This window comes from Monodon monoceros, unplaced genomic scaffold (assembly GCF_005190385.1).
Source record: "Monodon monoceros isolate NGI ecotype Baffin Bay Population unplaced genomic scaffold, NGI_Narwhal_1 Super_Scaffold_4, whole genome shotgun sequence".
NCBI classification, from domain to species: Eukaryota; Metazoa; Chordata; class Mammalia; order Artiodactyla; family Monodontidae; genus Monodon; species Monodon monoceros.
In genome coordinates, this window is record NW_021703781.1 from 56,624,458 (window position 1) to 56,639,082 (window position 14,625).

At 43.6% G+C, this 14,625-nt stretch overlaps 1 protein-coding gene across 5 annotated transcripts in view; it reads left to right on the forward strand.

The window, feature by feature from the left end:
• The window catches only part of WBP1L (WW domain binding protein 1 like), a 68,005-nt gene that overhangs the window by 7,576 nt on the left and 45,804 nt on the right, over positions 1-14,625 (forward strand). Inside the window, exons 1-4 of one of the 5 annotated variants that reach the window (XM_029200955.1) lie at positions 1,636-1,837; positions 8,678-8,898; positions 8,992-9,043; positions 14,461-14,522. The exons of 1 other annotated variant lie outside the window; for it this stretch is intronic. In XM_029200955.1, the coding sequence (XP_029056788.1) occupies positions 14,508-14,522 (15 nt within the window). In that variant the 5' untranslated portion in view covers positions 1,636-1,837; positions 8,678-8,898; positions 8,992-9,043; positions 14,461-14,507. Of the gene's footprint in view, positions 1-1,635; positions 1,838-8,677; positions 8,899-8,991; positions 9,044-12,949; positions 14,523-14,625 lie in introns of those variants that run through there. 3 more of the 5 variants (XM_029200957.1, XM_029200953.1, XM_029200956.1) reach the window with 3 other exon arrangements.

A 14,625-nucleotide genomic window follows, 5' to 3' on the forward strand; every position in this document is an offset into this window, starting at 1 on the left:
ACTTGGGAAAGCAGGATCAAGACAGAGACAGAACCGATTTTTTTCACTCTTACCTGTTTCCCACTTTGCCACCATTTAAGCCAAGAACAAACTTCCTTTGGGTTCAGCTATGGGCTAGACTGGGCTCGGCTCTAAAATGCTTTGGCGGGTTTTTGAGGGGAAATTGGCAGCTACAGGCAGCTGGCTTTTCTGCTGCAGTTCTTCATCTGTTCGTTTACTTTCCCAATATTGATTGAGCTCACGGTTGGGCCATGTACAGGGTGTAGGGATTTGTTTAAAAAATGAATAAGACCTGGTGTGCCATACAAAAAGCTAAAAATTTAGTCGGAGGGGTCAGGCAGGCAGAAATTGTAGATTAGATACACTGTGTGATAAGTGTTATGTGAATTCAGAAGAAGAAACCAGGGGATGAGAACTAGGAATTTTAAACGGGAAACTGTATGTGTAACGTGTAAATGAAGTTAAATGTATAGCACAGTTCATTGGGGATCTCTTAACTGTTGGGTGTGAGCAGAATGTGTGGGAAATGTAGTGGCAGTAGGTGAGATAAAGAAGTATGCAGGTGTGGAAAAAAAATACGCAGGGACGAGGACGCAGAAAGGACCACCATATTGATAAGTTTGGACAATAAATCCTGTAGGTAGTTGAAGTATTTTGAGAGGGGAAGCCCTGAGACGATAATATTTGGTTTTAGGTGGTAGAACACCCCTGCTGTGACATGTGAGAGAAATTCAAGAAGGAAGAATTAGCAACTGGCAGGACAGCAGGGAGACCGTTTGTATTTTAGCCAGAAAATGAGAACATGGATTGAAGCAGTGGTGGTGGATTTCAGAGCTATTTCTGAGGAAGAGTCAGTAGAATTTCATCCCTCGAACTTGGGGTGACAAAGCACTGTGCCTCAGGTAAAGATACTATCTCATAGGAATTCAAAGTGACCGAAGATACTGCTTGAGCAGTTTGAGAGCAAGAGAGGGACTCTGGTACTGGGGCTGTGCTTAAAGACAAAAGACATCAAAAGTTTTTAGATTGCAGTTGTCTTTTTTGTTTTTCCTTTTTACTTTTTGTCAGTGCCACCCCACACAGGACGTGGGATCCTAGGTCCCTGACCAGGGATCAAACCGGGCCCCCTGCATTAGCAACGTGGAGTCTTAACCACTGGACCACCAGGGAAGTCTCTGCAGTTGTCTTTTTTAAGAGTGCCAGGTTACTTTATAAAAGTAACTTATTTTCCAACACCCTTTGGGATTACCATACCGCTTTCCTCTTCTTTGCTAAACTGTGGAAATCTAGTACTTCCGCCACATTCAAGATGGTGGCACCAGAATTAGACTTTTCAACTCACGTCTTGGATGGCCCCGCCCCTGATCAGGGCTACTTCCGCCACTCTCTGCGCAGCGGGACGCATTTACGCCGCCTTGTAGCACTCAAGATGGCCCGGGTTCCTCCTACTTTCCATTGGCTGGATTTCTCCAGTTTTCCGTCTTCGCGAGGGGGCGGGACTTCTATTTGATCGACATCTATATTGACCAATGGACGAAGGGCAAGGGCCAATGAAGCGCTGGAATTGGAGAAGCATCCAAGTGTCTGGGAGGGCGTTTGGGCTGGGGCGGGGTGGAGCGGAGCCGGAAGCGGGAGGGGAGAGTGAAACAGGAAAAGAAGGGAAGAAGGAAGAAGAGGGAAGAGGAGGAGAGGGAGGAGGAGGAGGGAGGTGGCGGCGCCGTGGCGGAGGAGCAGGAGCAGGAGGGGGATGGAGAGGAGAAGGCTCCTGGGTGGCATGGCGCTCCTGCTCCTCCAGGCGCTGCCCAGCCCCCTGTCAGCCAGGGCTGAACCCCCGCAGGTAAGGGGGAGGGGGTGTCCGGGCCAGGCTGGGGCCTGGGGGGCGTCGAGGCCTGGCTGGAGGGGGCTGAAGGAATGTTGTTGCCAAGAGTTGAGGGGTCCCGAGAGGGGCACCCATGCGTGGAGTGGACAGGATCTAAGGGGGCGTCGGTGTTTAGCTGAGGGACACCTGTGACGGTTTTGGTATCACGGAGGTGGCAGAGGCATGGTGCCAAGCGAGTGAGGGGCCTTTGAGACGACAGTTAGGTCAGGTGGGCTGGCATGACTGTGATTGGATAGTGGCGCAAGCGGGGTCATGTGGGGCGCATTCGTGTCCTCCAGTGGAGCAGGTCTCCAAAGCAGCGATGCCGCGTGTATGTCTGTGCGGGTAGGGGTACGTGGGTTATTGAGCGGGCCTGAGAGGGAGGAGGGGCTGGCTGAGAGGATATCTATTTCAAGCTGGACCTGGGAAAGTTGTAGGGGCCTCTTGGCCCCATTTTTACTGGTGTTGGAGGCAGGACTCTTGGAAGGCAAGTGAGATGAAGTAGACTGGGACCGCTCAGCAGCAGGGCACACTTGAGCTGTAACAAGCTTTGGCTATCAGGTTGGCTGGCCTGGGGAGCCGGTCACTGATGCTGATCTGGGCCAGCTCCGGGTTTTGAGCAAAGGGTCGTGCTGATGCCAATACGGGCAACAAATGGAGCACCCCAGCTTTTCTTGCTAAGTGGCTTGTGCTGATTTTAGCGCCGCTGGCATTTCGAAACCCAAATGGGAGCGTTATTCCTGGCGCCAGGTTGGGTGGGGTGCAGTAGGGGGAATCACCCCTCCTTCCCTTCCTTGCATTTGGCAAGGCTTTACCATTCTATTTTCTTCAGTTTCTGTTCCCTTCTGTGTCTTTTCAGAAGGGCATATACAGACACACACAGAGCAAGATGGCAGACTCTATACAGCTTAGCACTTGAACTTTGTGTTGTGGTCAAGAGTAGAAGCAGAATGCCAGCAAAAAGCCTTATCTTTTTTCCTAGGAGTTTATGAGCATCATGTTATGCCCATTAGTATCCTCTATTTAAAACATTAATTTTTCAAGTGAGATGAACTTTATATAACATAAACTGTTTAAAACCGTTTAACCATTTTAAAGTGAACAATTCAGTGGTGTTTAGTGCATTCGCAATATTGAGCAACCACTGCCTCTGTCTAGTTCCAAAACATTTTATCACCTGGGGAGAAAACCCTGTACAAGCAGTTCCTCCCTGTTCCCCCTTCCCCCAGCCCTTGGCAACCACCAGTCTGCTTTACATGTCTATGGATTTATCTATTCAGGATATTTCATATAAATGGAATCTTACAATACCTTTTGTATCTGGCTTTTTTTTTTGTTTTTTAACCTTTTGTATCTGGTGTCTCTCCCTTAGCATAATGTTCTCAAGGTTTATCCATGTTGTAGCATGTAATTCATTCCTTTTTATGGCTGAATAATACTCCGTTGTGTTCCATAATTTGTTTATTCATTTATCTGTGGACGTATCACCTGCTTTTCCCAAAGAATATATTTATGTTTATTGGAAATAACATGTGAAAGGAATAGAGCTCATTTTCTGTCCCAGTACATTCCTTTTTCTAGGGCTGGGGCTCTTCTGTTTTAGGCTTTGTTGAGGTTCTTTGTTTTCTCAGTTAAAATCATGAAGTGGCAAGAGAAATAAATTTCCTTTATTAGAAAAGTTACAAAGCTAAGATATAGATGTTGAGAGAATAAAATATAGAACAAACTGTTGCTTTTCCTTTGCACCTGCGCCTTTCTGTAAGTATCTTTAAAGGCTGTTTCCAATAACCAGTAATTAACATTGCTAGGGGGTTGATTTAGGAACGGTGCAGGCTTTGGAGCCTTTTGAGGTGGGTGCCCTGGGCCTGTGGACTTCATCTCCCCATTGGAGAGCAGTGGTTGGCATCTGGTGGGAACCAGATCCATTTCTTTAGCAGGAAGAAGGATGGAAAGTGGAGGTTCCTTCCCAGGTCATGGAAGCCTGGGACGTGGAGAGAAGGTTTGGGTGGGGATCTTCAGTGTCATGCCCTAATTGCAGCTTGTGGATCACAGACCGTTTTGTTATCATTTCTCTGCCACTTCTGATACTTACTTGGGGGACAGGGTGGCTTTTGTACTTTGTTCCATTTGAATGGATGCTAGCACTGGCCAGCAGCTATTATGTGGTTACAGTTCCTGCAGAGAAGGGAAAGTTTTTAAAATGAGTAGGCTCTCTCCTTCTAACCCCCTTCCCCCTAACACTCCTAACCCCATCTCATAGCCTGTCTCTTTCTCTAGCCGAGTTCTCAGTATCTGTAGTGAGAACTGTGTTTTGAATTTTAACCTTTGGAATGGAAGTTACTCTATAATTATTAACTCTGAATCCGCCACAATTTAGTCAATTTAGTTTTTTGTTTTTGTTTTTGTTGATTTTTGGCTTGCAGAAATCAGTGAAGAAAAAAGAATTTAGAGACCATTTTGGCTTAGGATGTACTTCAGGTACTGTCCGTATTTCAACAAGTGGCTTCTAGCTAGCTCCAAATTGAGGAGGAATCTGTACTCCGTCTGTATTGAAAATTGTATGGGTACCTCACTGCATTTTTTTCCCTTGAAATGTCTCTATCAAGTACAGTCTTTTTTTTTTTTTTTTGTGGTACACGGGCCTCACTGTTGTGGCCTCTCCCGTTGCGGAGCACAGGCTCCGGATGCGCAGGCTCAGCGGCCATGGCTCACGGACCCATCTGCTCCACGGCATGTGGGATCCTTCCGGACCGGGGCACGAACCCGTGTCCCCTGCATCGGCAGGCGGACTCTCAACCACTGCACCACCAGGGAAGCCCAGTCTTTTTTTTTTTTTTTTTAATTAAAGTATAGTTAATTTACAATGTGTTAATTTCTGGTGTACAGCAAAGTGATTCAGTTTTATATATATGTATATATGTATGTATGTACATATATTCTTTTTCATAATACAATCTTTTTTTTACACATGCATTTAATATCAAATATATGATATTAGGCAGCTTGCTTTCTCTGGTTCCAGCTCTGCACTGGAACAGTCATTTCTTGCCATCCTGGCCCAAATAATTTCATCAGTTTAACTCCATTCTGTGATTAGGAACTTAGACTTAATTCTCCTATAGGTCATTGCAACTCAGATGTGATTCCTTGAATCCATAGAGAATAAAAAAAGCAATAGAGTCTCCAAACAGTAAGGCCTTGGCATTTGTCTCTTCCAGTTAAATTATGATGGGATATGCGGAGTTTCTTTCTTTCTCTTGTTGGTTAGATTCGACCAGAAAAACCTGACTGTAGTATTTAAAGTAAAGTTTTAGGAGAAATGTCTTTTCCAATAAAGTGATCCAGCCGATGGGCTGGGCACAAATCTGTAGAGATGCAGTCCTTGCCCTTCCTCTTCCATGCTTAAAACTTTGAGTTGGAAGGGGGCCCTGGTTCATGATATTTTTTCTTCCCCCCACACCCTCCAATAGTATACCCCTTCTGCCCCACCTTTACTCACCTCCATTGCCCCAGTTTTCAGTCCAGAAGCCCTGCTCCACTCTTCTTTCCTAAATACGGCATTTCAGTGTGACCACCCTCATTCCTTGTAGAATAGTGGGATATGAGACTTTCAAATTCTTAACCCTCTTTCTTTCACTTTCTTAATCTGTTTTATACACCAAAGTGAGCAATTGTCTAAAGTTAACACCATGAGTTGCTGTAAATCCTTTGAGTAGAGTCCAACAGACGTTTACCAAAATGTTCATTCTTTGCAGCAGGCTATTATTATTCCTAGGCACTGGGAACCCTCAAACAAGTAGCAGAATCCCTGTCCTCAAAGAGCTAATAATCCTGTGGGAAAGACAGATAATATCCACTGATATGTAACCTGGAGGGATCAGCGCTGTAATGGAAGTGCAAGCAAAGGATGGTGGGAACAACGGCTAGGGCTGGGGGCAGGTGGGGATTTAGGGAAGTTTTCATAGAGGGAGAGGCATTTGGACAGGGCTTTCCAGGTTGATAAGGATAGGTAGGGTGTCTGTGGACTAGGAAGGGGGAAAGTTTATTTCGGCATGAAAGAGTGAAAATGGAGCTTTTAGAAGTGGCACATAGTCTGTGGTGGAAGCTTTGCCTGTGGGTGTGCAGAGGACTGTGAGAATAGCTTGAGACTTGAAAGGTGAGCTGCAATTAGACGATAAGGAGGGCTTTTATCCATTTGTCGAAATTCTGCTGCTGACAGTAGAACTTTCTGTGATGTTGGAAATCATCTATATCTATGCTGTCCATTTTGTAGCCACGTAGCCACATGTGGCTATTGAGTCCTTGAAATGTGGCTAGGATAACTAAGGAACCGAATTTTTAATTAATTAATTAATTAATTAATTTTTGGCTGCGTCAGGTCTTATTGCAACATGCAGGATCGTTTGTTGCGGTGCTGGGCTCTTCCTTGCTGCACGTGGGCTTCTCTCTAGTTGTGGTGCGTGGGCTCAGTAGTAGCCCCTTGGCATGTGGGATCTTAGTTCCCCGACCAGGGGTTGAACCCACGTCCCCTGCATTGGAAGGCGGATTCTTAACCACTGGATCACCAGGGAAGTCCCGGAACTGAATTTTTAATGGCATTTAATTTTTTGTATCACCTTTATTGAGTTATAATTCACATGCCAAAAGATTCATCCTCTTAAAGTGTACAGAAAATGTTTTTTTAGTGAGTCAGAGGGTTGTGTGACCATCACCACTATCTGATTTTAGAACATTTTCATCACCCCACAAAGAAACCCCATAGCCATTAGCAGCCCTTCCCCATTACACCCCCTCCTCCCCCAGCCCCTACAATCACTAATCTACTTTCTGTCTCTTTGGATTTGCCCATTCTGGACATTCTGTATAAATGGAATCATACACCATGTTGTCCTTTGTAACTGGCTTCTTTCACTTAGCATAATGTTTTCAAGATTCTTCCATGTTGATGTATTTGTGTATCATCGCATGTATCAGTATTTCATTCCTTTTTATGGCCGGTTAATATTCAGTTGCATGAATGTACCACATTTTATTTATCCATTCATCAGTTGATGGACATTCGAGCTGTGTTCCCTTTTGGGCTATTGTGAATAATGCTGCTATGGACATGTGTGTACAAGTTTTTGTGTACACATGTATGTTTTCATTTCTCTTAGATATATACCTAATGGTGGAATTGCTGGGTCATATGATAACTCTATGTGTAACCTTTTGAGGAACTGCCAGACTGTTTTCCAAAGTGGTATGATATTCAGTTTTTAATTTAAAGTAAATAGCTACATGTGACTACTGACTACCTGTTAGACAATGTAGATCTAACAGTTTTCCAGTGTGGAGGTGGAATATAGTCTAATGTAGTGGTGAGGTCATGGGCTCTGGGGGCAGATTACCTGAGTTCCAAACTTGATTCTTCCACTTACTATCCTTGAGCGAGTTACTTTAACCTCTTTGTGCCTCAGTTTCCTCATCTATAAAACGGGAATAATAATAGCATATACTTTAGGGACTTCCCTGGTGGCGCAGTGGTTAAGAATCCACCTGCCAATGCAGGGGACATGGGTTCGAGCCCTGGTCTGGGAAGATCCCACATGCCGTGGAGCAACTGCGCCGGTGCACCACAACTACTGAGCCAGTGCTCTAGGGCCCACGAGCCACAACTACAGAGCCCACATGCCACAAATACTGAAGCCCGCACACCTAGAACCCGTGCTCTCTAGCAAGAGAAGCCACCGCCTAGAGAAGCCTGATGCGCCACAACAAAGAGTAGCCCCCACTCGCCGCAACTAGAGAAAGCCTGAACGCAGCAATGAAGACCCAACGCAGCCTAAATAAATAAGTAAATAAATAAATAAATAAATAAATAAAAGTAGCACGTACTTTATAGGTTTGTTGGGACCTGAAAAGATATATATGTAAAACTTTTGGAATATACTTCATGGTTATTAAATATAATAATACTTATCACTGCTATTCTTATTGGTGATCCTCAAGAGTGCATTGTGGTTGGTAAGTTAGTGTCAGCTCTCAAACTAGGTTCAGAAACTGAGATTTGGGGAGTTTGGAAGTGACTTCCTTGATGCTGTTCTATATCTGAGTTTAGGTTTGTCCCTGTGATCTTTTACCTACGTAGGTAACTCTAAATGGTGAATCTATGTAGAATAGTGGTTCTCAATTGGAGACAATTTTGCCCCTGCCTGAGGACATTTGTCAGTGTTTGGAAACATTTTTGATTGTCGTAACTCAGGAGCACTACTGGCAGCTGTTGTATGAAGGCCAGGGGTGCTGCTAAATGTCCTCAGGGTAGTCCCCCACAACAAAGAATTGTCCTCCCCAAAATGTCAGTAGCGCCAAGGTGGAGAAACCCTTGTGTGGTACTTGCTATCCCCTTACCAGCTCCTGACCAGTATCGTGGGATTTGAGGTCAGCCTCCCTATGAAAAGATGTGTGTGAAATAACCTCTGATGACAAATTTCAGGTGGGACAGTTTAAAGCTTTAGTGTCCTGAATCCTGATGTCGCTCAGATTTGTTGACATGTGTTACCAGTCAGCTCATCATCGTCAGCCAGCATCAACTGTTTTGACAAAAGCACATTTTTTTAGTCTGTGGTTCAGTAAGCAGGTGAGCCTCCCTAAGTCACCCCATCTTAAACCTTCTTTCCTCTCACTTTGGTCTGCCTTTGTGGTTCCACTTTAAGAACGTTTGTCTTCATCCCAGTGAAAGCCTGAGGGCCAGTCACTTTCTCTTCTGTGTCCTCCATGGTCCCACCACCAATCTGAACTGAGTCATGTTCTCAGAACTTTTTCCTTTCCTCATTCCAGATCTTGGCTCTCCTCTCATTTTCGGCCTCACGAATGTTAGTTTGTTCTCACGCACGCTCAGCCTGCAGAAACCGTTAGATGTTCCCAGGTCGCCACGAGGGAAGCTGACGGTCCTGGACCTTACCAGAGCTGTGTCTGGAGGAGAGCCCTCTCTTCCAGGTCCAGGATGCCCCTCATCTGTGGGTGCTGGGCACAAGCTGGCTACTCTGTGGGTGCTGTGGGTAAGTTAGATGGCTTTGGATTCAGAATTCCAACAGCCTTTTGAATGCCTGGCCATCCGTACACCTGAGGGCCTCTTTCTTTCTTGCCTTAAGTTGCTGGACTGACGTTTGAGGGACCATCAGGACCAGGTGGAGCAATGACCAGGTGGGTTCATTCCTTGCCCTACCACCCCAACTGTGGGCCCTGCTGGGGCCACCGACCCCACTATAACCGCACAGACAGAGCAGCCACTGGGTGACAGGGAACGGCGACAGCAGGTCTTGGTGACCTGTCCACTCAGCTGCATACAACAGGCTGAGGTCTGCCAGTGGGTACCTCCCTTTTGGCCCATCCTTTGAAGTTCCACTAGGTGGAGCAAAGTCTGGCCAGAAACCCACATGCAAATGTGGAAACCACAAACAAAGAAATACAAATAAATCCAGAACATTGCAACATGGGAGGTAAAGAAAAGGGAAACAAGTCTCATTCTATTGAATTCTGCAGCTTGTTGATACAATTCCGGGCTTTCCCAGTGTGGGAATTAAAATAGGTCATCCTCTCAGACTTGTCAGTCTTGCCTGGATGGGGTTTTTGGGGTTTGGGGGATACTTTCGCTTACTCAGCTACATTCCCATAACTGGATTTATTTACTTTTGGTTTTCATCTTTCCATACTTTTTTCTGTGGGAAAGCAGATGAGCTGTATATCTTCTGTTCCTGGTGCCGTCATCACCCTCATAGAGCCACGGCTCAGTTTTGATTCACCATCTTAGGTGTTTTAAAGAATTTAAACTTGTTTTGGAAGAGATGAGAGTGAATGTAAGACGTTACAAGAATATTTGTGGTTTGGAAAGGTGGATCCTAGAGTGAAGTTATCAAAACATTTCTGTTTTGATTTTTAAATATGGAGCAAGACAGATCTTACATTGTAACACTGTCTTGTTACACATTCTTGCAGATCAGAGACACGCGCGGTGCATGGAGAAAATGCGGTGCGTGGAGAAAATAATCATATTTTTCAAAACTGTACATACTGCTTTTTGTTCGCCGTTTAAAAATTAATCTTCCTCATCTAAAATTCCACCTGGCAGTTTCACTCCAATCGTATCAAAACCCAACCAAACACAGACACAATGAAAAACACCATAGCTTAGTTTATTGATCAGATTTACACTTTTGTGGTTTATTTGGGAGAGAAAGTTAATATTTGGCTTTCTACACTGGGATGTTGGAGCACGGTAGCTCTTTGGGACTTGAATATAGAGTCGAACAGTGTGAGAAGTTCATCCTGTGTACTTCTTTCTTTTTTTCTTGAGTCCCTTGTCTTTAATTATGCAAATCCCCTTGCTGCTGTTGCTGTGGGTGGGAGCTGGGAGTGGAACACCTGCACCGGCCTGATTTCTCATAAGGACCAATCTGGCTGTCTCTCCAATCCCTTTCTTAGACCCGATTGCTGCCTTTCTTTGGGCTTTGAGGTACCTTTTACCTTTTCACATCAGTTTTTAATTACACAAAAATAACACACGCTCATAACAATGGTAAATAATAGAGAAATACAAAAATACTTAGAGGAAAAAGTGAAAGTTTGTGGTTTGTTGTGTATTTTTGGTTTTTCTGCTTATGCTGCAAATTTATAGATATAGTAATATAACTCCTATGTATAAACTTATGTCCACACACATATAAAATACATAAAGTTGTTGGTATGGGTAGGGTTCTTTATTTTCTTTTACTTGTTTTTAAAGCAAAAATGGGATAATTTATATGTAGTACTTTAACAACATGCACCTTTTTAAAAACCTTAATATATTGTAGACTTCTTTTATATCGCATATATGCCTCTGATTTTTTTTAATGCCTGTAATTGCTTTAGACCATGATTTATTTGACTACCCCTCCATAAATGAACGTACATTGTGTCCAAGGTATTGCCATTTCAAGCTGTGCTGCAGTGAACATTGTTGCACTTATTTCTTTCTGCAGTTTGCTAGGTTCCTAGAAGTGGAACTGGGGACTATGGGATTATAGGGTATGTACATTTGGAATTTGGGGCCAATAGTGCCAAGTTGCTCCCCAAAACGGCTTTATCAGTTCACATACCCATCAGTAGCGCATGCAAGGGCTCACTTCCCCACACACATGTGAACATCATTTCTTCATCTGCACCCTCTGTTTATCCTTGAAGATGTGCCTTCTGACTCTTAACACGGGCACCTGGGGAACATTTCAGTTTACTTTCTCAAAAGCCTATAGGTCTCTAATTGGCTTAGCTTCCAGTCTCCCTGTCTGCACACTGGTTGCTCCCTTTGCTGTGGAGTAGGATTCACACAAGGGCAGTGAGCCTCTAGCCAGAGGAGGGTAGAAATGCCTGCCCATGTGCTGAAGGAAGTGGTTTGTGGTCCCTGGAAGATGTCAAGCAGGTGGCCTGGAGCTGTTGGCCAATTGCTGTGTGGTACACAAGTCTAATTTCATGCCCGAACTACCACCCCTCCGTGGTGGCCATCCCAGAAGAGACGCCTGGAAGTGGCATTGCTGAGAGTGCAGACTCTGGAGCCAGACTGCCTCCATATAACCTTGGACTAGTTAGTTAACTCAGTATCCTCATCTGTAAAATGGGTTAATAGCACCTAGCTTGTAGGGTTATTGTGAGGGTTAACTGAGTTAATACTTGTAAAGCACTTAGAGCAGTGCCTGCCACATAGTAATTACTTGGCAAATGTTAGCCTTTGTTGTTGTTGTTGTTATTAATTATTTTAGCTCTGGGGAACTTTAAGACTTCCCTCTTCCCTTACTGACCCAAGGTTTGTTTTCAGTGGAGGAATTTAAGAATATATTTTGGTTCACTCCTTGTCCAAAATGCACGTGAATCACTTTCCATGTCACCAGCCTTGGTGATCAGATGAGAGGTGTTTTTTCAACAACTATTTTCTAATAATAAGGTATGAAATCATTTATTCTTAGAGCAGGTAAGTTAGGATATAAGCTATTTTTCTGATACACGCACCACTGCAGCCTCTTGAGTGAGGAAAAGCGTGGGGGGTTGTGGTTAGTCGTTCATTCAGACCACAGTGCTGCCACACGCAGATCTGTCTGCTCTCAGCACACAGTGGACTGTACCGAGCTGAGGGACTCCCTCGGGCTTCTTGACACCTGTCCCCAACCTCCATTTGGTACTTCCTGTTCTGAGGTGAGGATGGTTTCTGAGGCTTTTTTTTTTCTTTTTTGTAATACAGCTTTATTGAGATATAATTCACATACCATAACATTCACTCTTTTAGAGTATACAGTTTAGTGGGTTCTAGTGTATTCACAAGTTTGGACCACCTCACCACTAGGTAATTTCAGAACGTTTTCATCACCCCCAAAAGAAATGCTGTATCAGCAGTCATTCCCCCTCTCCCTGCCCCATCCCCCAAGTCGCTGGCAACCAATAATCTGCTTTCTGTCTCTATTTGTCCATTATGGACATTTCATATAAATGGAATCATATACCATGTGCTATTTTGTGAGTGCCTTCTTTCACTTAGCATAGTATTTTCAAGGTTCATCCATGTTGTAACATGTATCACTATGTCATTCCTTTTTATGGCCGATTAATATTCCTCTGGTTGTAACACATTTAGTCCTCAATTGATGGATATTTGGGCTTTTTCCACTTTGGGGCTATTATGAATAATGCTACTTTGAACATGAATATACAGTTTTTGAGTGGACATATGTTTTCATTCTCATGAGTATACGCTTAGAAGTAGAATTGCTGGGTCATATCGTCACTCTATGTTTAACTTTTGAGGAACTGCCAGACTGTTTTCCATAGTGGCTGCACCATTATATATCTCCGCTAGCGATGTATGAGAGTTTCAGTTTCTCCACATCCTCGTCAATACTGTCTTTTTTAAAATCATGACCATCCTAGTGGGTGTGAAGTAGTATCCCACTGTGGTTTTGATTTGTATTTCCCTAATAACTAGTAATGTTGAACATCTTTTTGTGTTCTTTTTTGGTTTTTTGGTGGTTTTTTTTTTTTTTTTGGTTTGTTTGTTTTTTTTTTGGTTTTATTGGCCACGCCATGCGGCACGTAGGATCTTAGTTTCCCGACCAGGGATTGAACCCCTGCCCCCTGCATTGGAAGCTCAGAGTCTTAACCACTGGACTGCCAGGGGAGTCCCCTTTTTGTGTTCTTATTGGCCATTTGTATATATTCTTTGGAGAAATGCCTATTCAATCCTTTGTTTTAAAGGCCCTTATCTGACTGACAGGACAGTGGTCTTCCCACGGAATCCCAGTGAGTGACTGTCCAAGGGGAGGTTTTCCTTTAGACTTTGTCAGAGCTCTGGCACTCTAGACCTAGCCATGCTAACATCTCTTCTCATGACCCTGGACCAATTACTTTACCTCTCTGAGCCTTCATTACTTCTATCAGCATCTCCCAGAGACGGCTCCGAGGCAGCCATTTCTGCTGTAAGAGGAAGAGACCCTCGTGGTCACAGAAGTCTACCGTTTCTCGTGGAGATTCATGATGCATATGCTTTACAGTTAAGCCTCTGAAGAGTCTCACAGTTAAGAGACGTATATGAATCCCTTATCAGATAAATGATTTGCAAATATTTCCTCCCAATCTGTCTTTTTTTTCACTTTCTTGATGGTGTCCTTTGAAGTACAACTGTTTTTAATTTTGATGAATTCCAGTTTATCTGTGTTTTTCTTTTGTTGCTTGAGCTTTTGGTGTTCCCTATTTGTTTTAAGGGCTCTGTAAAACTTAATATTATTTAGGGTCAAAAATGGACATTATTCAGAATAGAATCCTTTAATTTTTTTTTTTATTATGGAGTATTTTAAACATTTACAAAAAAAAAAGAGAATAGTATAATGAACCAGCATGTACCCATCTCCCAACCTCAGCGATTTAGTGTCTTGACCAGTCTTGTTTTATCTATACTGTATCCACTTTCACTTCCATTTATCCTCAGTGAAATTATTTTGAAGCAGATTTCAGACTTCATATCATCTCAACCATAAATAGTTCTGTTTGGATCTCTAAAAGATAAAAGGACTATGTTCCCGAACATAACCACCCTCCCATATCACACCCTAAAAAATTGACAATAATTCCTTAATGTTACAGGAGAGGATCTTGTGTGTGAGAATTTAATTTGGATCTAGGGGTAAAATACTATTAGAAAATTCAGCTAATTATGATAATTCTTCAGTTTTCGTAATTAACCCTGTGTCACACTACTTTAAAAAAGTTACTCCCCAGTGACACGCTTCAATCCTATGAGTATCAAAAGTGCTCTTCCAACCACAGCTTTTTCTTTTTTACTTGAACAGATCTAGTGGTGAAGTTTTAATCATAGCAGCCCGCTCCCCCGTTTTTCCCTCTCAAAACTTTTTTTTTTGGACACATATCCATTTCCAACCTCTTCCCAGTATATAAAGTGAAAGATTAACTTATGACTTTTGCCCTCAATTTCTAGTGTAGGGAGAATTTTTGGAAAAATCCTGTTCTTATCTGAGATTGCACAAATGTTCAGAGAAACCTAGGAAAATGAGGAGACCCTGTTTGCGTATCTTCTCTTTCAGCTCTCCAGGGCCTAGGCTGGGTGTCCCCATCCCGTGTCTGGCTGACCATGCCCACCCTCAAGGTACAGTATTGGCGGCGGGGGTGGGGGTGGGGGGGTGTCTCACGGCTAATGAGCAATGCTGCTGAGGGAGAGGTGGAACATAGAATTTGGAGGCAAAGAAAGA